The sequence below is a fragment of the Orcinus orca genome, chromosome 8 (assembly GCF_937001465.1).
Source record: "Orcinus orca chromosome 8, mOrcOrc1.1, whole genome shotgun sequence".
Taxonomy (NCBI): domain Eukaryota; kingdom Metazoa; phylum Chordata; class Mammalia; order Artiodactyla; family Delphinidae; genus Orcinus; species Orcinus orca.
This window is the reverse complement of record NC_064566.1, coordinates 87,218,925-87,243,517: the sequence shown is the minus strand read 5'-3', so window position 1 is coordinate 87,243,517 and position 24,593 is coordinate 87,218,925. Positions and strand designations below refer to the sequence as shown.

At 37.5% G+C, this 24,593-nt stretch overlaps 1 protein-coding gene across 3 annotated transcripts in view; it reads left to right on the top strand.

Annotated features, from left to right (window-relative positions):
* The window catches only part of RDX (radixin), a 109,244-nt gene that overhangs the window by 29,406 nt on the left and 55,245 nt on the right, over positions 1 to 24,593 (top strand). For all 3 annotated transcript variants that reach the window (XM_033410187.2, XM_033410185.2, XM_033410186.2), the window contains exons 4-7: positions 17,383 to 17,478; positions 17,999 to 18,273; positions 23,759 to 23,842; positions 24,050 to 24,196. In XM_033410187.2, coding sequence (XP_033266078.1) covers positions 17,383 to 17,478; positions 17,999 to 18,273; positions 23,759 to 23,842; positions 24,050 to 24,196 — 602 coding nt within the window. The remainder of the gene's footprint in view (positions 1 to 17,382; positions 17,479 to 17,998; positions 18,274 to 23,758; positions 23,843 to 24,049; positions 24,197 to 24,593) is intronic.

Below are 24,593 nucleotides of genomic sequence, written 5' to 3'. Positions count from 1 at the left end.
GATTGCAAAAAGGAGGAAGGTAACTTTTACATAAACTTTTATTGATACATATGAGCAGGAGAGCAATAGTCTGTGATCAGGCTTACTATTGACCTTAGAATATGGGAGAGAGAGTTTCTGGCATTACAGCAATAAATAACATATTAGATAGCTACTGATCCAAAATATGATGAAATAGAATTTAAAAACTCCTGGGAAGTTGTTTCTTCTCTTGACAAAGTAGTAAACTTAATCTCTTGATTAGATAATTAATGAACTTGAACGCCCTGATAAAGTCTGTTTGGAAGATGAAAGGCTTTTTTTTGGTGTGAGTGAGCAAATTTTTAAGACAACAACATAGGAAGCTGCATGCACCATACGATATAGATATTTTACTTTTGTGAACTAATATTCACTTCCATTGATTCTTCTAGGTCTCCTGTTTTGTAAATACATAGTCTGTCTTATTTGAATAAAAATGTAGATGCAGTTAGCATTTACTACTTCATAGCATATTGAAATGTTATTTATAGTGAGCAAAATGTTTTGTGTTAGTCAAAAATGAATCAGCAAGTGGGCCTTTTTGGTATTGGATAGTGAGAAATAAAATATTTGTTTTTTTACTAAGCAGAATTGCTTTAGTTTGGACACGAGGGAAAATTAAATTACATTTATTATAATGCAGTAATATGTAGTAGTTGAAAAGTGTGGGCTCTGGAACCACACTGCCTGTAGTAGAATCCCAGCTGTAGCTCTTTGACTTCACACAAACAAATACTTTCTTTGCCTCATTTTTCTCATTTGTACAATTAGGATGATAATAACATTACTCCTTCAGAAGGTTTTTGTGAGAACTAATTGAGACTCTGTTTAAAGTACTAGAACAGTATTTGCTATACACATTTCATATTGTAATTGAAGAGGTCTAAATTAAAGAGTATTGTTATCTCGTATGGGCTCTCTCAGCAATTAATTCTTGTAGTCCCTGTTCTATTTCCTGATAATGAGAGCCAGAATGCTAGGATCTAAAAGCAGGCGTTTACCTTGGGTGTAGTGAGTATATGGGTGGGCTGTCAGGTCAGTAGGTTCAGGGTCAGGCCAGGAGCAGACCTAGGGGTAGGAGTTCTCTCAAATGAATCCACCTGTAACAAAACCTCACTTCTGATTAGGATGTCAGCTTGAGGCCATCTGCCCTGTGGAGGACTCTAGTTGAGTGCTTGAGGTCCTTTGGTTTGCTCCCTGCTGACTCTTTCTTCACTGGCCTCCTCTTCCAGCTTCTGCTTGTGGGATTAGAATAGTAATATCCCCAAGGAGTACTCAACATGATCTGTTAGGTGCAAGAAAAAATATTAAAATGTTTGTCTATATTTTTGTCTTTCCTCTTCCAAATTATTTTTAAAAAATATGCTAATATATTAGTGTGAGAGCATTGTATAACTTCTAAATAAATATACATATAATGTAGTTATGTGCCCAAGTATGTTTTTACTTGTAAGTTCATGATCTAAAGTTTCCTAGAACACTTTTAGAGGTAGGGAAAGATGGGGCCTCTTAAGGAATTTCACAACTGTGCTCTCATTTTTCCTGGTTTGTGTGTGATAGTCTGAAGTTCGCTAAGAGACTGTCCCTTGTGCCCCACTGTGGCAAATCCCCCTTTTACTTAGCATTGTGAATCACAAAAAGCCTAGAAACAGAAGCTGAAGCCTGCGCTTTGGTACACTTCTCTCTGCTGCTCTTGACATTTCCTACTCCTGCCACTCTGAGCTGGAATGTTTTCTGTGGAGCTGTTGGGACAACCTATCTTCTGCCAAAGTTGAATTATCTGGGGTCTCTTTTGTCCACATTAAAGTTTTGGTTGTGACTTCCCTGGTGGTGCTGTGGTTAAGAATCCACCTGCCAATGCAGGGGACACAGGTTTGATCCCTGGTCTGGGAAGATCCCACATGCCACGGAGCAACTAAGCCTGTGCACAGCTGCTGAGCCTGAGCGCCACAACTACTGGAGCCCACACTCTCTAGGATCCACGTGCTGCAACTACTGAGCTTGCGTGCTGCAAATACTGAAGCCCACGCGCCTAGAGCCTGTGCTCCGCAACAAGAGAAGCCACGGCAATGAGAAGCCTGCGTACTGCAACGAAAAGTAGCCCCGGCTCGCAGCACCTAGAGAAAGCCCACATGAAGCAATGAAAACCAGATGCGGCCAAAAAAATAAATAAAAATTAAAAAAAAAAAGTTTTGGTTGTTTGGCATTGATTGGCATTTGCCATCAGTGTGGGTCTTTGTATCCTATATCATTCAGAAATTTCTCAGTTTTTTTTTTTTTTTAACGTAACCTTTCCTAGCACAGCTAAATTTTTTTTTCTTGTTTTTAATTTTTTGCATGTGTCATGCCAGTGAAATTTTTAAACAGGGAAAGTAAACTGAAGGGTTCAGTTTGCTCTCTTGAAACCAAAAGCCTGATATGTTTTTAGATTTTTGACATATATACACTAATATGTATAAATTAGATAACTAATAAGAACCTGCTACATAAAAAATGAAATTAAAAAAATATATATATTTTGAGCCTAGACCCCGCCCCATGCTCAAACGTCACCCCCCACCCCAACTAGGCCCCTGCTCCACCCTAAACCCCACCCCTGCCTAAGTTCCACCCCCCGACTAAACTCTGCTCCCCATAACCAAGGCTTTTTTTCCTTCTTTTTTTTTTTTTCTTTTAGACTGGGGTTCTGTTTTACCTTGGTGCTGACTCATTTATATTTATATTTTTTCTAATAAATCTTTTATTTTTCTAATTTTATTTTATTCTTTATACTTTGTTATTGTTCTGCTCCTTTTGGCTTGTTCCCCCCCACCTCTTTTTTTTTTTTTTTTTGCTGTTGTGGTTTAGTTTTACCTTGTTGCAGTTTGTTTCAATTATATTATTATTTTTCCTAATATATTTTTATCTTTATTCTTTGTTATTGTACTGCTCCTTTTTCTCTCTCTCTCTTTTTTTTTTTTTTGGCCATGCCACCCAGCTTGTGGGATCTTGGTTCCCAGGCCAGAGATTGGGCCCGAGTTCTTGCGGTGGGAGCGCCGAGTTCAAACCACTGGACTAACAGAGAACCTCAGACCCCAGGGAATATTAATTGGAGTGAGGCCTCCTGGAGGTCCTCATCTTGGCACCAAGACCCAGCTCTACGCAACTGCCTGCAAACACCAGTGCTGGACGCCTCAGGCCAAACAACCAGTAAGACAGGAATACAGCCCTACCCATCAAAAAAAAAAGAAATGACAAAAAATATGTTACAGATGAAGGAGCAGGGTAAAAACCTACAAGACCAAATAAATGAAGACAAAATAGGCAACCTACCTGAAAAAGAATTCAGAGTAATGATAGTAAAGATGATCCAAAATCTTGGAAACAGAATGGAGAAAATACAAGAAGTGTTTAACAAGGATCTAGAAGAACTAAAGAGCAAACAGACAGTGATGAACAACACAATAACTGAAATTAAAAATACTGTAGAAGGAATCAATAGAATAACTGAGGCAGAAGAACGGATAAGTGAGCTGGAAGATAAAATGGTGGAAATAACTGCCGGGGAGCAGAATAAAGAAAAAAGAATGAAAAGAATAGAGGACAGTCTCAGAGACCTCTGGGACAACATGAAATGCACCCACCAACATTGGAATTATAGGGGTCCCAAAAGAAGAAGAGAAAAAGAAAGGGTCTGAGAAAATATTTGAAGAGATTATAGTCAAAAACTTCCCTAACATGGGAAAGGAAATAGTCAAGTCCCATGCAGAGTGCCATACAGGATAAACCCAAAAGAAAAATGCTGAGACACATACTACTCAAACTATCAAAAATTAAATAAAAAGAAAAAAATGTTAAAAGCAGCAAAAGCAACAAATAACATACAATGGAATCCCCATAAGGTTAACAGCTGATCTTTCAGCAGAAACTCTGCAAGCCAGAAGGGAGTGGCAGGACATATTTAAAGTGATGAAAGGGAAAAACCTACACCCTAGATTACTCTACCTGGCAAGGATCTCATTCAGATTTGATGGAGAAATCAAAAGCTTTACAGACAAGCAAAAGCTATGAGAATTCAGCACCAGCAAAGCAACTTTACAACAAATGCTAAAGGAATTTCTCTAAGTGGAAAACACAAGAGAAGAAAAAGACCCACAAAAACAACCCCAAATCAATTAAGAAAATGGTAATAGGAACATACATATCGATAATTGCCTTGAATGTAAATGGATCAAATACTCCAAACAAAAGACACAGACTGGCTGAATGGATACAAAAACAAGATCCTTATATATGTTGTCTACAAGAAACCCACTTCAGACCTAGGGACACATACAGACTGAAAGTAAGGGGATGGAAAATGATATTCCATGCAAATGGATATCACAAGAAAGCTGGATTAGCAATGCTCATATCAGATAAAATAGACTTTAAGGTGAAGACTATTACAAGAGATAAGAAAGGACACTACATAATCAAGGGATCAATCCAAGAGGAAAACTTAACAATTATAAATATTTATGCACCCAACATAGGAGCACGTCAATACATAAGGCAAATGCTAACAGCCATAAAAGGAGAGATCGACAGTAACACAACAATAGTGGGGGACTTTAACACTCTACTTACACCAGTAGATCATCTAGACAGAAAATAAATAAGGAAACACAAGCTTTAAATGACACAATAGACCAGATAGATTTAATTGATATTTTTAGGAAATTCCACTGGAAAACGGAAGAATATACTTTATTCTCAAGTGCACATGGAATGTGCTCCAGAATAGATCACATCTTGGGTCACAAATCAAGCCTTGGAAAATTTAAGAAAGTTGAAATTGTATTAAGCATCTTTTCCAACCACAATGCTATGAGATTAGAAATCAATTACAGGAAAAAAAAACAGTAAAAAACACAAATACATGGAGGCTAAACAGTGTGCTGCTCAAGAATGAGATCACTGAAGAAATCAAAGAAGAAATTAAAAAAATACCTAGAAACAAATGACAAGGAAAACACGATGAGCCAAAACCTATGGGACGCAGCAAAAGCAGTTCTAAGAGAGAAGTTCATAGCAATTCAAACTCACCTCAAGTAACAAGAAAAATCTCAAATAAACAATCTAACCTTACACCTAAAGCAGCTAGAAAAAGAAGAAAAAGTAAAACCCAAAGTTACTAGAAGGAAAGAAATCATAAAGATCAGAGCAGAGATAAATAGAAATGAAGAAAACAATAGCAAAGATTAATAAAACTAAAAGTTGTTTATTTGAGAAGATAACCAAAATTGATAAACCATTAGCCAGACTCATCAAGAAATAAAGGGAGAGGACTCAAATCAATAAAATTAGAAATGACAAAGGAGAGATTACACCTGACACCGCAGAAATACAAAAGATCATAAGAGAGTACTGCAAGCAACTATATGCCAATAAAATGGACAACCTGGAAGAAAGGAACAAATTCTTGGAAAAAGTACAAGCTTCCAAGATTGAACCAGGAAGAATTAGAAAATATAAACAGACCAGTCACAGGTAATGAAGTTGAAGCTGTAATTAAAAATCTTCCAACAAACAAAAGTCCAGGACCAGATGGCTTCACAGGTGAATTCTATCAGACATTTAGAGAAGAGTTAACACCTATCCTTTTCAAACTCTTCCAAAAAATTGCAGAGGGAGGAACACTCCCAAACTCACTCTATGAGGCCACCATCGCACTGATACCAAAACCAGACAAATATATCACAGAAGAGAAAATTATAGACCAATATCACTGATGAACATAGACACAAGAATCCTCAACAAAATACTAGCAAACAGAATCCAACAACACATTAAAAGGATCATACATCATGATCAAGTGGGATTTATCCCAGGGATGCAAGGATTCTTCAGTATAGGCAAAAAAATCAATGTGATACACTATATTAACAAATTAAAGAATAAAAACCATATGATCGTATCACTAGAGGCAGAAAAAGCTTTTGACAAAATTCAACACCCATTTAATGATAAAAACTCTCCAGAAAGTGGGCATAGAGGGAACCTACCTCAGCATAATAAAAGCCATATATGACAAACCCACAGCAAACATCATTCTCAGTGGTGAAAAACAAAGCATTTCCTCTAAGGTCAGGAACAAGACAAGGATGTCCACTCTCAACACTGTTATTCAACATAGTATTGGAATTCCTAGCCATGGCAGTCAGAGAAGAAAAAGAAATAAGAGGAATCCAAATTGGAAAAGAAGAAGTAAAACTGTCGCTGTTTGCCAATGACATGATACTATACATAGAAAACCCTAAAGGTGCCACCAGAAAACTGCTAGAACTAATCAGTGAATTTGGTAAAGTTGCAGGGTACAAAATTAATGCACAGAAATCTCTTGCATTCCTATGCACCAACAACGAAAGATCAGAAAGAGAAATTAAGGAAACAATCCCATTTACCATTGCAACAAAAAGAATAAAATACCTAGGAATAAACCTACCTAAGGAGGCAAAAGACCTGTACTCAGAAAACTGTTAAAACACTGATGAAAGAAAACAAAGATAACGTAAACAGATGGAGAGATATACCATGCTTCTGGATTGAAAATGACTATAGTACCCAAAGCAGTCTACAGATTCAGTGCAATCCCTACCAAATTACCAATGGCATTTTTCACAGAATTAGAACAAAAATTTTACATTTCGTGTGGAAACACAAACGACCCCAAATAGCCAAAGCGATGTCGATAAAGAAAAAAGGAGCTGGAGGAATCAGGCTCCCTGACTTCAGGCTATACTACAAAGCTACAGTAATCAAGACAGTATGGTACCAGCACAAAAACAGAAATATAGATTAATGGAACAGGATAGATAGCCCAGAGATAAACCCACACACATATGGTCACCTTATCTTTGATAAAGGAGGCAAGAATATACAATGGAGAAAAGACAGCCTCTTCAATAAGTGGTGCTGGGAAAAATGGACAGCTGCATGTAAAAGAATGAAGTTAGAACACACTAAATTAACTCAAAATGGATTAAAGACCTAAATGTAAGGCCAAACACTGTAAAACTCTTAGAGGAAAACATAGAACACTGTATGACGTAAATCACAGCAAGATTCTTTTTTACCCACCTCCTAGAGTAAGCGAAATAAAAACAAAAATAAAAATGGGACCTAATGAAACTTAAAAGCTTCTGCACAGCAAAGTAAACCATAAACAAGACTCAAAGACAACCCTCAGAATGGGAAAAAATATTTGCAAATGAAGAAACTGACAAAGGATTGATCTCTAAAATATAGAAGCTGCTCATGCAGCTCAATGTCATGAAAACAAACAACACAATCAAAAAATGGGCAAAAGACCTTAATAGACATTTCTCCATAGAAGACATGCAAATGGCCAACAAATACATGAAAAGATGCTCAACATCACTTATCACTAGAGAAATGCAAATCAAAACCACAATGATGTATCACCTCACACCAGTCAGAATGGCCATCATCAAAAAATGTAGAAACAGTAAATGCTGGAGAGGGTGTGGAGAAAAGGGAACCCTCCTGCCCTGTTGGTGGGAAAGTAAATTGATACAGCCACTATGGAGAACAGTATGGACATTCCTTAAAATACTAAAAATAGAGCTACTCTATGACTCAGCAATCCCACTACTGGTCATATACCCTGAGAAAACCAAAATTCAAAAAGAGTCATGTACTACAATGTTCATTGCAGCACTGTTTACAATAGCCAGGACATGAAGCAACCTAAATGTCCATCAACAGATGGATGGATAAAGAAGATGTGGCACATAAAAAAAATGGAATATTACTCAGCCATAAAAAGAACGAAATTGAGTTCTTTGTAGTGAGGTGGATGGACCTCGAGTCTGTCTTACAAAGTGAAGTAAGTCAGAAAGAGAAAAACAAATACCGTATGCTAACACATATATATGGAATTTTAAAAAGCGGTACTGATGAACCTCGTAGCAGGTCAGGAATAAAGACGCAGACGTAGAAAATGGACTTCAGGGCACGGCGGGGGTTGGTGGGGGGAAGCTGGGATGAGATGAGAGAGTAGCACTGACATATATATGCTACATGATGTAAAATGGATGGCTAGTGGGAAGCTGCCGCATAGCACAAGATCAACTCGATGCCTTGTGACGACCTAGAGGAGTGGGATAGGGAGTGTGTGAGGGAGGCTCAAGAGGGAGAGGATATGGGGATATATGTATACATGTAGCTGATTCACTTTGTTGTACAACAGAAACTAAGACAACATTGTAAAGCATTTATACTCCAATAAAGATGTGAAAAAATAAATACAGAAATAAGATAGAAAGGGAAAAAACTAAAGAGAAAACTGTAAGAAAGAGTTAACATTAAGAGAGATATACCGTGGCTTCCCTGGTGGCGCAGTGGTTGAGAGTCCGCCTGCCGATGCAGGGGACACGGGTTCGTGCCACGGTCTGAGAAGATCCCACATGCCACGGAGTGGCTGGGCCTGTGAGCCATGGCCGCTGAGCCTGCGCGTCCGGAGCCTATGCTCCGCAACGGGAGAGGCCACAACAGTGAGAGGCCTGCCTACCGAAAAAAAAAAAAAGATACACCAATCAAATAAAAAGTGTGGAGTTTGGATTGTGGCTCAAGAAGCCAACTATTAAGAAAAATTCACAAGAAAAACTTGTCTAGATATTTGATAGCAAGAAATAACTGCTAATTTTTTTAGGTGTGAATAATGGTATTTTAACTATGGTTTAAAAAATGAAAGATTCTACAACTCTCTGAGGGTATGAATGAACAAAACATGGTTTTAAATTGTTATAATACAAATTTACTACAACATAAAACAATTTTAAAAAATGACTTAAAATGATAAACAAATGCAATTTGTAAATCTCATTCAGATCCTAAGTGGAATAAATTAACTGTAAAAAAATATATATATTTTAAAAATAGCCACAGAAATTTCAGCATATTAGGGAACTGTTAAGTCTTTCTGGTGTGATAATGGTATTGTAATGTTTTATTTTTGTTTTTATAAGACTCCTTATGTTTAAGAATTTTAAAGTAAAGTATATACAAATAAAATGGTGTATCTGGGATATGCTTCAAAACAATCTGAGAGGGGAGAGGTGCTGTAGATGAAGCAAAACTGGCCATGAGTTTCTATCTATTAAAGCTGACTGATGAGTACATTTACACTATTGTACTATTCTAACTGTTTATTTGTATATGTTTGAAGTTTTCAATAATAAAAAGGTTTTTAAAGCCAAAAAAAGTAAAAAGAAATATTTATTGTTTATTTTAAACCAAGAATGTTTATTACTTAAGAACTAATGTTGAATCTTTTTGTAAAGCTTTTAAAATCTTAAACTCTCACCTCCCTCATTTTATTTTATTTTATTTTTTTTAATAATTGACAGTTATTTTAATCCCCATCATCACCATCACTATCATCAGGATTCATCACTTTATTTATTTATTTATTTATTGACACTATTAATGTCGGCTTTATTTATCTCACTTCTTTTTTTTTTTTTTTTTTAAACATCTTTATTGGAGCATAATTGCTTTACAATGGTATGTTAGTTTCAGCTTCACAACAAAATGAATCAGTTATATATATACATATGTTCCCATACCTCTTCCTGCTTGCGTCACCCTCCCTCCCACCCTCCCTATCCCACCCCTCCAGGCGGTCACAAAGCACCGAGCTGATCTCCCTGTGCTATGCGGCTGCTTCCCACTAGCTATCTACCTTACGTTTGGTAGTGTATACATGTCCATGCCTCTTTATTGCTTTGTCACCGTTTACCCTTCCCCCTCCCCATAGCCTCAAGTCCATTCTCTAGTAAGTCTGTGTCTTTATTCCTGTTTCACCCCTAGGTATTTCATGACATTTTTTTTCCTTAAATTCCATATATATGTGTTAGCATACGGTATTTGTCTCTCTCTTTCTGACTTACTTCACTCTGTATGACAGACTCTAGGTCTATCCACCTCATTACAAATAGCTCAATTTCGTCTCTTTTTATGGCTGAGTAATATTCCATTGTATATATGTGCCACATCTTCTTTATCCATTCATCCGATGATGGACACTTAGGTTGTTTCCATCTCTGGGCTATTGTAAATAGAGCTGCAATGAACATTTTGGTACATGACTCTTTTTGAATTATGGTTTTCTCAGGGTATATGCCCAGTAGTGGGATTGCTGGGTCATATGGTAGTTCTATTTGTAGCTTTTTAAGGAACCTCCATACTGTTCTCCACAGTGGCTGTATCAATTTACATTCCCACCAACAGTGTAAGAGGGTTCCCTTTTCTCCACACCCTCTCCAGCATTTATTGTTTCTAGATTTTTTGATGATGGCCATTCTGACTGGTGTGAGATGATATCTCATTGTAGTTTTGATTTGCATTTCTCTAATGATTAGTGATGTTGAGCATTCTTTCATGTGTTTGTTGGCACTCTGTATATCTTCTTTGGAGAAATGTCTATTTAGGTCTTCTGCCCATTTTTGGATTGGGTTGTTTGTTCTTTTGGTATTAAGCTGCATGAGCTGCTTATAAATTTTGGAGATTAATCCTTTGTCAGTTGCTTCATTTGCAAATATTTTCTCCCATTCTGAGGGTTGTCTTTTGGTCTTCTTTATGGTTTCCTTTGCTGCGCAAAAGCTTTTAAGTTTCATTAGGTACCATTTGTTTACTTTTGTTTTTATTTCCATTTCTCTAGGAGGTGGGTCAAAAAGGATCTTGCTGTGATTTATGTCATAGAGTGTTCTGCCTATGTTTTCCTCTACGAGTTTGATAGTTTCTGGCCTTACATTTAGGTCTTTAATCCATTTTGAGCTTATTTTTGTGTATGGTGTTAGGGAGTGATCTAATCTCATACTTTTACATGTATCTGTCCAGTTTTCCCAGCACCACTTATTGAATAGGCTGTCCTTTCTCCACTGTACATTTCTGCCTCCTTTGTCAAAGATAAGGTGACCATATGTGCGTGGGTTTATCTCTGGGCTTTCTATCCTGTTCCATTGATCTATATTTCTGTTTTTGTGCCAGTACCATACTGTCTTGATTACTGTAGCTTTGTAGTATAGTCTGAAGTCAGGAAGCCTGATTCCTCCAGCTCCATTTTTCGTTCTCAAGATTGCTTTGGCTATTCGGGGTCTTTTGTGTTTCCATACAAATTGTGAGAGTTTTTGTTCTAGTTCTGTGAAAAATGCCAGTGGTAGTTTCATAGGGATTGCATTGAATCTGTAGATTGCTTTGGGTAGTAGAGTCATTTTCACAATGTTGATTCTTCCAATCCAAGAACATGGTATATCTCTCCATCTATTTGTATCATTTTTAATTTCTTTCATCAGTGTCTTATAATTTTCTGCATACAGGTCTTTTGTCTCCTTAGGTAGGTTTATTCCTAGGTATTTTATTCTTTTTGTTGCAATGGTAAATGGGAGTGTTTTCTTGATTTCACTTTCAGATTTTTCATCCTTAGTGTATAGGAATGCCAGAGATTTCTGTGCATTAATTTTGTATCCTGCTACTTTACCAAATTCATTGATTAGCTCTAGTAGTTTTCTGGTAGCATCTTTAGGATTCTGTATGTATAGTATCATGTCATCTGCAAACAGTGACAGCTTTACTTCTTCTTTTCCGATTTGGATTCCTTTTATTTCCTTTTCTTCTCTGATTGCTGTGGCTAAAACTTCCAAAACTATGTTGAATAAGAGTGGTGAGAGTGGGCAACCTTGTCTTGTTCCTGATCTTAGTGGAAATGCTTTCAGTTTTTCACCATTGAGGACGATGTTGGCTGTGGGTTTGTTATATATGGCCTTTATTATGTTGAGGAAAGTTCCCTCTATGCCTACTTTCTGCAGGGTTTTTATCATAAATGGGTGTTGAATTTTGTCAAAAGCTTTCTCTGCATCTATTGAGATGATCATATGGTTTTTCTCCTTCAATTTGTTAATATGGTGTATCACGTTGATTGATTTGCGTATATTGAAGAATCCTTGCATTCCTGGAATAAACCCCACTTGATCATGGTGTATGATCCGTTTAATGTGCTGTTGGATTCTGTTTGCTAGTATTTTGTTGAGGATCTTTGCATCTATGTTCATCAGTGATATTGGCCTGTAGTTTTCTTTCTTTGTGACATCCTTGTCTGGTTTTGGTATCAGGGTGATGGTGGCCTCGTAGAATGAGTTGGGGAGTGTTCCTCCCTCTGCTATATTTTGGAAGAGTCTGAGAAGGATAGGTGATAGCTCTTCTCTAAATGTTTGATAGAATTCGCCTGTGAAGCCATCTGGTCCTGGGCTTTTGCTTGTTGGAAGATTTTTAATCACAGTTTCAATTTCAGTGCTTGTGATTGGTCTGTTCATATTTTCTATTTCTTCCTGATTCAGTCTTGGCAGGTTGTGCCTTTCTAAGAATTTGTCCATTTCTTCCACATTGTCCATTTTATTGGCATAGAGTTGCTTGTAGTAATCTCTCATGATCTTTTGTATTCCGGCAGTGTCAGTTGTTACTTCTCCTTTTTCATTTCTAATTCTATTGATTTGAGTCTTCTCCCTTTTTTTCTTGATGAGTCTGGCTAATGGTTTATCAATTTTGTTTATCCTTTCAGAGAACCAGCTTTTAGTTTTATTGATCTTTGCTATCGTTTCCTTCATTTCTTTTTCATTTATTTCTGATCTGATTTTTATGATTTCTTTCCTCCTGCTAACTTTGGGGTTTTTTTGTTCTTCTTTCTCTAATTGCTTTAGGTGCAAGGTTAGGTTGTTTATTCGAGATGTTTCCTGTTTCTTAAGGTAGGATTGTATTGCTATAAACTTCCCTCTTAGAACTGCTTTTGGTGCATCCCATAGATTTTGAGTCGTCGTGTCTCCATTGTCATTTGTTTCTAGGTATTTTTTGATTTCCCCTTTGATTTCTTCAGTGATCACTTCGTTATTAAGTAGTGTATTGTTTAGCCTCCATGTGTTTGTATTTTTTACAGATCTTCTCCTGTGATTGATATCGAGTCTCATAGCGTTGTGGTCAGAAAAGATACTTGACACAATTTCAATTTTCTTAAATTTACCAAGGCTTGATTTGTGACCCAAGATATGATCTATCCTGGAGAATGTTCCATGAGCACTTGAGAAAAATGTGTATTCTGTTGTTTTTGGATGGAATGTCCTATAAATATCAATTAACTCCATCTCATTTAATGTATCATTTAAAGCTTGTGTTTCCTTATTTATTTTCATTTTGGATGATCTGTCCATTGGTGAAAGTGGGGTGTTAAAGTCCCCTACTATGAATGTGTTACTGTCGATTTCCCCTTTTATGGTTGTCAGTATTTGCCTTATGTATTGAGGTGCACCTATGTTGGGTGCATAAATATTTACAATTGTTATATCTTCCTCTTGGATCGATCCCTTGATCATTATGTAGTGTCCTTCTTTGTCTCTTCTAATAGTCTTTGTTTTAAAGTCTATTTTGTCTGATATGAGAATTGCTACTCCAGCTTTCTTTTGGTTTCCATTTGCATGAAATACCTTTTTCCATCCCCTTCCTTTCAGTCTGTATGTGTCTCTAGGTCTGAAGTGGGTCTCTTGTAGACAGCAAATATATGGGTCTTGTTTTTGTATCCATTCAGCCAATCTGTGTCTTTTGGTGGGAGCATTTAGTCCATTTACATTTAAGGTAATTATCGATATGTGTGTTCCCATTCCCATTTTCTTAATTGTTTTGGGTTTGTTATTGTAGGTCTTTTCCTTCTTTTGTGTTTCTTGCCTAGAGAAGTTCCTTTAGCAGTTGTTGTAGAGCTGGTTTGGTGGTGCTGAACTCTCTCAGCTTTTGCTTGTCTGTAAAGGTTTTAATTTCTCCATCAAATCTGAATGAGATCCTTGCTGGGTAGAGTAATCTTGGTTGCAGGTTTTTCTCCTTCAACACTTTCAACATGTCCTGCCACTCCCTTCTGGCTTGCAGAGTTTCTGCTGAAAGATCAGCTGTTAACCTTATGGGGATTCCTTTGTGTGTTATTTGTTGTTTTTCCCTTGCTGCTTTTAATATGTTTTCTTTGTATTTAATTTTTGACAGTTTGATTAATATGTGTCTTGGCGTATTTCTCCTTGGATTTATCCTGTATGGGACTCTCTGTGCTTCCTGGACTTGATTAACTATTTCCTTTCCCATATGATGGAAGTTTTCAACTATAATCTCTTCAAATATTTTCTCAGTCCCTTTCTTTTTCTCTTCTTCTTCTGGAACCCCTATAATTCGAATGTTGGTACGTTTAATGTTGTCCCAGAGGTCTCTGAGACTGTCCTCAGTTCTTTTCATTCTTTTTTCTTTATTCTGCTCTGCAGTAGTTATTTCCACTATTTTATCTTCCAGGTCACTTATCCGTTCTTCTGCCTCAGTTATTCTGCTATTGATCCCATCTAGAGTACTTTTAATTTCATTTATTGTGTTGTTCATCGTTGCTTGTTTCATCTTTAGTTCTTCTAGGTCCTTGTTAACTGATTCTTGCATTTTGTCCATTCTATTGTCCATTCTATCTCCAAGATTTCGGATCAACTTTACTATCATTATTCTGAATTCTTTTTCAGGTAGACTGCCTATTTCCTCTTCATTTGTTAGGTCTGATGGGTTTTTATCTTGCTCCTTCATCTGCGGTGTGTTTTTCTGTCTTTTCATTTTGCTTATCTTACTGTGTTTGGGGTCTCCTTTTTTGCAGGCTGAAGGTTCGTAGTTCCTGTTGTTTTTTGTGTCTGTCCCCAGTGGCTAAGGTTGGTTCAGTGGGTTGTGTAGGCTTCCTGGTGGAGGGTACTAGTGCCTGTGTTCTGGTGGATGAGGCTAGATCTTGTCTTTCTGGTGGGCAGGTCCACGTCTGGTGGTGTGTTTTGGGGTGTCTATAGACTTATTATGATTTTGGGCCGCCTCTCTGCTAATGGGTGGGGTTGTGTTCCTGTCTTGCTAGTTGTTTGGCATAGGAGGTCCAGCACTGTAGCTTGCTGGTCGTTGAGTGAAGCTGGGTGCTGGCGTTGAGATGGAGATCTCTCGGAGATTTTTGCTGTTTGATATTATGTGCAGCTGGGAGGTCTCTTGTGGATCAGTGTCCTGAAGTTGGCTCTCCCACCTCAGAGGCACAGCACTGACTCCTGGCTGCAGCACCAAGCGCCTTTCATCCACAGGGCTCTTTAATTTGGGATGATTCCTTGTCTATTCAGGTATTCCACAGATGCAGGGTATATCAAGTTGATTGTGGAGCTTTAATCCGCTGCTTCTGAGGCTGCTGGGAGAGATTTCCCTTTCTCTTCTTTGTTCTCACAGTTCCCAGGGGCTCAGCTTTGGATTTAGCCCCGCCTGTGCGTGTAGGTCGCCGGAGGGCGTCTGTTCTTTGCTCAGACAGGACGGGGTTAAAGGAGCCGCTGATTCGGAGGCTCTGGCTCACTCAGGCCCGGGGGTAGGGAGGGTCACGGAGTGTGGGGCGGGCCTGCAGCGGCAGAGGCCTGCGAGACGTTGCAGCCTGAGGCGTGCCTGTGCGTTCTCCCGGGGGAGTTGTCCCTGGATCCCGGGACCCTGGCAGTGGCGGGCTGCACAGGCTCCCCGGAAGGGCGTGTGGCTAGTGACCTGTGTTCGCACACGGGCCTCCCGGTGGCGGCAGCAGCGGCCCTAGCGTCTCATGTCTGTCTCTGGGCTCCGCACTTTTAGCCGCGGCTTGCGCCCGTCCCTGGAGCTCTCTCAAGCAGCGTTCTTAATCCCCTCTCCTCGTGCACCAAGAAACAAAGAGGGACATAAAAGTCTCTTGCCTCTTCGGCAGTTCCAGACTTCTCCCCGGACTCTCTCCCGGCCAGCCGCGGTGCACTAACGCCCTGCAGGCTGTGTTCACGCCGCCAACCTCAGTCCTCTCCCGGCGCTCCGACAAAAGCCGGAGCCTCAGCTCCCAGTCCCGCCCGCCCCGGCGGGCGAGCAGACAAGCCTCTCGGCTGGCGAGTTCCGGTCGGCCCGATCCTCTGCGCTGGAATCTGTCCACTTTGCCCTCCGCACCCCTGTTGCTGTGCTCTCCTCCGCGGCTCCCAAGCTCCCCGACTCCGCCTCCCGAAGTCTCCACCCGCGAAGGGGCTTCCTAGTGTGTGGACACTTTTCCTCCTTCACAGCTCTCTCCCGCTGGTGCAGGACCCGTCCCTATCCTTTTGTCTCTGTTTAGTTTTTTCTTTTGCCCTACCCAGGTACGTGGGGGGTTTCTTGCCTTTTGGGAGGTCTGAGGTCTTCTGCCAGCGTTCAGTAGATGCTCTGTAGGAGTTGTTCCACGCGTAGATGTATTTCTGGTGTATCTGTGGGGAGGAACGTGATCTCCGCGTCTTACTCTTCCGCCATCTTCCCGGAAGTCTCTCCCCTCATTTTATTTTAAATATAGAATTAAAAATATATTTTTGTTGGCCTCATCCTAGGTGTAGATTAATAATCCTAGTTTACCACTTTATTTACCCTAATACTGCTGAGTACCTACCACAGGCTAATCATTCTTGGAGATGACATGGATATTAAGATGAATAAGGCAGTAATCTCTGCTCTTAGTTTTAAACAGTCAAGGAGGGTAAATAGACACTCTACTAAGAATAGTTAATTATGATAAAATAAATGTTCAAATAGCAGTATAGGTAAAGTACTATGGGATTATCAATGATCAAGTGATTAATTTTATCTAGATGATAGGAAAGCTTCATTCACGGAAGCATGTTAGTTGAGCTGGGCCTTGAGGAATACATTATTTAACAGGTGGTAAAAGTACAGAAGAAACATTCTAGACAGGGGAAGAAACACGACCAAAGGTGTAGAAATGTAAAAGTTATGGCATGTTCCAAGGATGGTTTTTTGCTCAGTGAGGGTAGAACATAGAATATATGATGGTGAATGAAGGGAAGTAGGAATGGGGGTGAAATCAGCAGCTGGATACCCTGAGGCGTGGCATTTACATGTCCTCAGAGACTCTTATCACCAAAATGATACTATTGTCTGGGCTACCTAATAGTATAGTTTTGGGGGTGGGGTGCTAAACTGAAATAGGAAAAGTGGGATTATGACAGCTCTGTGTCTGTTCCCCAGATTCTTCTTTTTATGTTTGGGTCATGATGGGAGATGAGAAGGAAAAGGACATACAAAAAAGTGGATCAAATAAGATTGAAATGACACTACAAAATTTAATAAACAAAACCTGAATTTAAATTTTCAGAAACGTTCCTTTAATCACTATGTTAAGTTTAGGAAAGATCTTTTCTGTAGCAAAAGAATAAACCTATAATTTCTGTGTAGTTTTGTTCTTCTTTTGAAGTATAGTGCCATCCAGTTATAATGTGAGTGTTGAACTGAAATTGGCTTTTTTTTTTTTTTAAGGTGGTGAAAACGGTTGGTTTGCGTGAAGTCTGGTTTTTTGGGCTGCAGTATGTGGACAGCAAGGGCTATTCTACATGGCTTAAACTAAATAAAAAGGTAAAGCATGTATGATAACATCCAGCTAATAATTAAGGTTCTTTGAAGTTATCATGGTCATGAATTTGTGCCAGAAAAGCTCAGAGTCTGACGGATTCAAGCTTCTTTTTACAGTTATCTCTGTGAATCATTAGAGGTATCATGTCTTTTAATTTAGTAAGGTACCATCGACTTACCATCTTCGAAAACAGAAATGTTCATTTTTGCTATTTGAAAACTCAGAAGTAAAAAATACTATGAGGTGTTACTTAGTACTTTGACCTTAATTTAAACATCTTAAGGATAAGCTTCTCAAGAGAAATTTCAATTTAGTTATTAGTTAGGATCTGTGAACTACCGGTCGCATTCATGAGCATAGAATCTTTTTCACACATACATTTTTTACGGGTTTAGAATCTTAATAGATTTAGAATCATACTTACGTTTTACATCCTACTTTGTTCCAAAGAGAAGTTTATGTGACTGTGGTCAGTTATTGTGAACTTAATATTTTTGACAGTACTTGAAATTACTGTTTCAGGTGACACAGCAAGATGTTAAAAAAGAGAATCCTTTGCAGTTCAAATTTAGAGCTAAATTCTTTCCTGAAGATGTTTCTGAAGAATTAATTCAAGAAATAACCCAGAGACTTTTCTTCTTGCAAGTTAAAGAAGCTATCTTAAATGATGAGATATATTGTCCACCAGAAACTGCAGTTCTTTTGGCTTCCTATGCTGTCCAAGCCAAGTATGGAGATTTTAATAAAGAGATTCATAAGCCAGGCTACCTGGCTAATGATAGACTCCTACCCCAGCGGTAAGTGAAACGTGCTTTTATGTTATAGTCTCTGAAAAATCATATTTTAGAAGTTTGTAAATGGTTGTGTTTTTTGTTGTTGTTGTTTGTTTTAGATTTTTAAGTTGCCAGCTGGATCAGAGTGTATAGTTTTAAAAGTTATGACCCAGAAGCTACATAGATTTATATACTCTGTAATTACTTAAAGTTTCTGCCTCTTCTCATTCCCACAAGATAAGCAATAAATGGAGGCAGTGATAATTTGGGCTTGAGGAAGACATGACTATTGTTGCTCATTAGTAAAAATTCTCACACAGGTAGATAGTTGCTTAATAAATGCTTTTGAAAATAATAAGTGCCAGGCTATATTTCCTCCGCAGAATTAAAGTTAAGTTTCTAACTTTTCAAAAGACTTTTAAAACTCGGTTTTCAGACTCCTAGTCTAGGGCTCTGTTCTCATCTGCAGCATACTGCTGTCTCTGCTGAACTCGGGTCTGCTCACCAGACCAGGCAGGAAAGCCAGTCTACTGACACCTGGTTGTGGTGAAGGAAAGTGTAACATTTATTGCAGGGTACCAAGCAAGGGAGTGGGAGACAAGCCTCAGATCCACTGCCACTTGGTCTTTGAGTTAGGGGCTTTTTAAAGGGGAAGAACAAAGAGGCTAGAATTAATCATTGTCTTGTGACAGTTTGGGAGTCAGAAGTCTGTGGTTTAAGATTCTCTGACTAGTGGTCTGTGGCTTGAGGGTCTGTTAGCTCATCTTGCCCTGGAGAAACAACCTGAGTTTGTACACTAATGATGATATCTATAATAGCAACTTTAGTACATTAACAATGTTAGCGACAGTAGGACATTAGCAACTTTAGTCATCTGACTTGGTTGATTAGTGTTTACTTAGCACAGGATTGAGGTCAGAGGGGACAAGGAAAGGGAATAAAGTTTTGGATAGAGAGATTAATGAAAAACGCAGTAAGAGAACTTGGTTTAGGGGGACTCGGTTTCAATATAACAGTTATTTTAAAGTAGCATGGCATGGAAAACATGGAAAACATCATTAGCAGAAGACCTAGATTTTGAATGCTAATTCTACCCTTTGCTAATTTTGTGGCCTTAGTACATAACTTAAACTCTCTAAGCCTCAGTGTCTGAATCTGCAAACTGGGGATAACAGTTGTGCTCTGTCAACCTTACTGTTTTTGATTACAGTTCATGAACTGTATGCTTTACAATTTTAATTGTGAATACAAGTGTTAGTTGGTAGTATTATTTATAAAATCTAGAAAGTACATCAAATGTTACTTTTAAATATCTCAGTTCTGAATTATAGTAGTGTACATGACCCTGATATTAGAATGTACTTGGGGATTTTTCTTTAGAATCCAGAGAAGTTATTACAATTCTTAGCTCAGATTCCTGAATTTCAAAATTTCTATTTAAAGGCAAAACTGTATATTAACCTAAAATTTCAGTTCTCTATCACTTCCTCATAGTATTTAAGCCCTTAGGTATAATTTCTTTTTCATAGGTACTAAATATGAAGGAAGACAAAACTACTTTGTCTACTTTTAATTAATTTCCTTTGGTTGTAAGCATTAACGATTATCTTTGGCTAATAAATTATATTCTGTTGTTATATGCTTTATAGGTACCCTTAAGTACAATAGCTTTAATAATTGATTATTAAATGTTATACTGTTCTGCTCTTTAATATTACAACAATAATAGTTATCTTAGAAGGTAAAATAATGCATGTTGTTCACTGAAAGAATCAGGAATATGAGATACTTACTAGTCTCTGTTTGTTTTTGCTGATTATTCCAGCCCAAAATTCCTTTTCTCAGATTTTTTAAGCACTAAATTGAGTAACTGATTACTGGTACAGTAGAATTTCATTTCAGTTAAAAGTTTTTATTTTAATTGAGGTATAATTTATATATAGTAAAATGCCAGCAGATTAGCTTTTAAATCAGAACATAAGGTAACTGTTATATAATCAAAATTACCCTTAAAATTGTTAATTGTTCATAAAATAGTCATGTTTTATCTGAACAAGTATAACATAGTTGTTCTTTCAGTGTTAGATCAGATTGCTGTTTGGGTGAGTACCAGATGAAGTAATTGGCTTACATTTAATAGTCATGTGATTAAAAAAATATTTTTTGATACTGGAATCACGTAAACACAATTAATTTAACTTCTTTTACATGCATATGTGCTGTAACCCATTCTATTTAGAAGAAGGAAGATAGCACATGCTGTTCAAGATTTGGTCTTTAGGGCTTCCCTGGTGGCGCAGTGGTTGAGAGTCTGCCTGCCGATGCAGGGTACATGGGTTCGTGCCCCGGTCCAGGAAGATCCCACATGCTGCGGAGCAGCTGGACCCGTGAGCCATGGCCGCTGGGCCTGCTCGTCCGGAGCCTGTGCTCCACAACAGGAGAGGCCACAACAGTGAGAGGCCCGCGTACAGCAAAAAAAAAGAAAAAAGATTTGGTCTTTAACTTTGAGGGTCCAGTCAGGTGTCCTTCAAGTTGTTCGTCTAAGGAGGACTAATTCAAGCTATCTAAGTTTAAAAGAGACTTATAAAGTTAGAATACTAAGTTTTTGGTTTAGAATGGAGAAGATACCTTCAGTCGTTGATTTATTCCATGCATAGTATATAACAAACTTTTATCACTAAGTATCTGGGGGAAAATTAGTAATCAGCTTATTTGGTGAACCTAAATCAAACACAATAATTTGATGATTTTGTTGGATGTTTATAATTCTTGTATTGAAAAACCCAGATAAGCAATCTGTTCTCCCACAATAGAGTTTAGTAGTCTGCTGATAGGAATAATCAGCTCCACCAGATAGTATCCCTCTCGTTTAGAAAGAGCTAGATATACATAAGTTTTTGTGTACCAGGTTTCTGACTTGGGCATTTGGGTGGTTTGTAATACCTTTTCAAGGTAAGAGGAGAAGGAACACATTTCAGAGGAGGAAGATTTCAGTTTTGAACCTATTGAGTTTGAAATATCCCTAGTATAAGAGCAGTTTCAGCAGATTGTTGGGAGTTGAAGCCAGATTGTGGTGGACTGGGGGTGGTGATGTGAGGTATGGAAATGAAGGATGGTGAATATGAACAGTTTATGAAAGAAATTTGGCTGTGACAAAGAAAAATACTAAGAGGAGGGAAACATGAGTTTATAGACATGTTCTTTAAAAGATGGAAAAGAATTAATTCCTTTATTCACTCTACAGATTTTTGCCTCTTTTGTTCTGGCACTGGGCATAAGTGGTGAGCAACATGGATGTGATCTTTGCCCTCTTAACACAAATAAGTATATAGGCATACCTCCTTTTTTCGTACTTTGCTTTATTGTGCGCTTTAGGTATTGTGTTTTTTACAAATTGAAGGTTCATGGCAACCCTGCATCAAGCAAGTCTTTTAGCACTATTTTTTCCAGCAGCTTTAGCTCACTTCATGTCTCTGTGTCACATTTGGTAGCTCTCGCAATATTTCAAACCCTCCACTAGCAAAACGATTATGACTCCCTGAAGCCTCAGATGGTGGTTAGCATTTTTTAGCAATAAAGTATTTTTAAATTAAGGTATGTACATTGTCTCTATGGATGTAATGCTATTGCACACTTAATAGACTACAGTATAGTATAACCATAATCTCTATATGCACTGGGAAACCAAAAAATTTGTGTGACTTGCTTTCTTGTGGTGGTCTGGAAATGAACCGAAAATATCTCTGTGGTATGCCTGTATCTGGTAATATATGTAGGCAGGGGACAATAAATGATGGAGTGAAGATCCTGAGAAAATAGAGGAATAAGTCTTTTAAAGTCCCAAATAGACAGATTTAAAGCCAGGTGGGACAGATTAGCCTTACCGTGAAGATCTCCTCCTTTTTCCTGGACAGAAGGAAAAAAAAATGGGATTTTTTTCCTTTTTTTTTTAGTTTTTATCTCTTTTTTAAAAGTTAATTTTTATTTTGTATTGGGGTATAGTTGATTTATAATGTTGTGTTAGTTTCAGGTGTACTGCATAGTGGTTCAGTTATACATATATATATATCCATTCTTTTTCAGATCCTTTTCCAAAGTGGGAATTTTTGGATACCTGCAAACCAGTCATGCAGATTAATAATACAAGCACATTACACAAAATGCAAACGAATGAGATTTGAAATGCAGAATATAAAAAGCTAGAACATAAATCTTAGTGACATTTAATTTAATTAATCCATACCTTCAAATTTAGTTAACATTGTAATATCTGCAATTGGCTGCACTGATTATGCCCTCAAGGCTTGCCTCTTGGTGAGCACAGAGGCCAGATGGCAAGAGAGAGTATAAAGACAAGAAAAATGTGGGAACTTAAATGCTGTAAAGAGGAAGACAAAAATCTCCTCAAAAGCAAGAGCTTAAAAATGGTGTGTAGTAAAAACATCATGGTCTGTCTGAGGCCCCATTAAGGAATTCACTCTGAATAGTGAGCAACTTGTCCAAGGGAAGATTATATCCCAAGATTCCTTTATGCTGCTAAGAAATCTGTGGGTTTACCTTAAAATTTTTACATAGTAAAAAAAAAATTTAATACCACAGCTTTTGCTATCAGTATAATAGGATCTGAGTATTCATCAATTAAGGTGGATAATTATCATCATAATTCCCAAGGAGAATAGAAATACATAGTGGGATAGTGAACACAGCAGGTAAATTATATGCATGCTGAATTTGCTCATTTGGTGTTAAAATATTAGTCGTTGAAAATGAGAATGTTTGTGTTTGCTTACATTTGCAGAAGAAACACTGGAAGGATACAAAAGAAACTAATAAATTATTTGAAGTGTTGAGGGGGTGGTGAAAAAAATGCCTTTTCACTTGTATACTTCTTATATAAAAGTATTACTGATAGAAAATAACAAAATTAAATTTAGCAGCAAAGAAAGTAAATACATAGAGTCATAGAAGAATTAAGACCCAAGAATTCTGATTTTCAGTCTGTTCTTGTCTAATTTTTTTTTATTAATCATGAGGAAGTCATTTTCCCTTTTTTTGGCCCAATATTTTACTCATTTCAAACATTTGAATTCCCATAAACTAGCCACATAACTATCTTAAAAGCATATATTATGTAAAATAGTTTCAGGATCATAGAATCTTTTTATTTTGAGATAGTTGTAGATTCACACACAGTGGTAAAAAACGGTAGTGAGGTCTGGGTCTTGAGTATCCTTCTCCCAGCCTTCCGTAATGGTAACATCTTGCATGACTTTAGTACAGTATCACAACTAGGATGTTGACATTGATGCAATCCACTGACCCCATTCAGGTTTCATCAGTGTTACTGCAGTCATTTGTGTGTATGTATATATTTGTTAATTCTGTGCAGTTTTATCACGTGTATAGCTTTGTGTGACCACCACAGTTAAGGTACTGAATGATTCTAGACTTTTAAAAAGAATATTTGAATCTTAGAGGCATTTTCATAGATTTTTTTTTTTCCTTGCAGTGTTTTGGAACAACACAAACTGACAAAAGAACAGTGGGAAGAAAGAATACAGAACTGGCATGAAGAACATAGAGGAATGCTAAGGTATTTGGGTGGTTATTTTCTTAGTATTTTTTCTCAAATTAAAGTTTTTCTTCCATAACATTTATTATCACATCAGATTATCCCCAACAGATTATTTGGCTTATATAAATAAATATAAAGCACTAAATTTTAATCCAGAGTGTTTTTGTAATTTGTTTGGTATTACTTTTACTTATATATATATTAAAATTAGCTTTATTTCAATAGGGAAGATTCTATGATGGAATACCTGAAGATTGCACAGGATCTAGAAATGTATGGAGTCAACTATTTTGAAATAAAAAATAAAAAGGGAACTGAATTGTGGCTAGGTGTTGATGCTTTGGGTCTGAATATTTATGAACATGATGACAAGTAAGTAAATTAGTTGCATAGTGAACTAGTCATTATTCATTGCTCTATATGGCTTTGCTCTTATGTTTGTAAAGTTCTTTTTAGGCTAAATTACTCTTAACTGCTTTTTTCCCTCCCAAATTAAAAGATTCATTAGTGCCACATAGGCTCTCAGATAACATATATCTGTTTTCTCAACATCTTGCAGTTTCAGAGTTCTCAAGTGTATTTTTTTTAAATAGAATGATTGACTTTTATTTGAAGTGTACTTCTTGATGTCTTGTGAGTTATGTCTAGTAACTTAATTAAAATTTGTTCTTGCATAGATAAAGAGTGATTCCTTAAATGTTATGCCTGGCATGTAGGTTGAAATTGATATTAACATGTATACATCAGGAGCAGTGAGACAATGAATAGG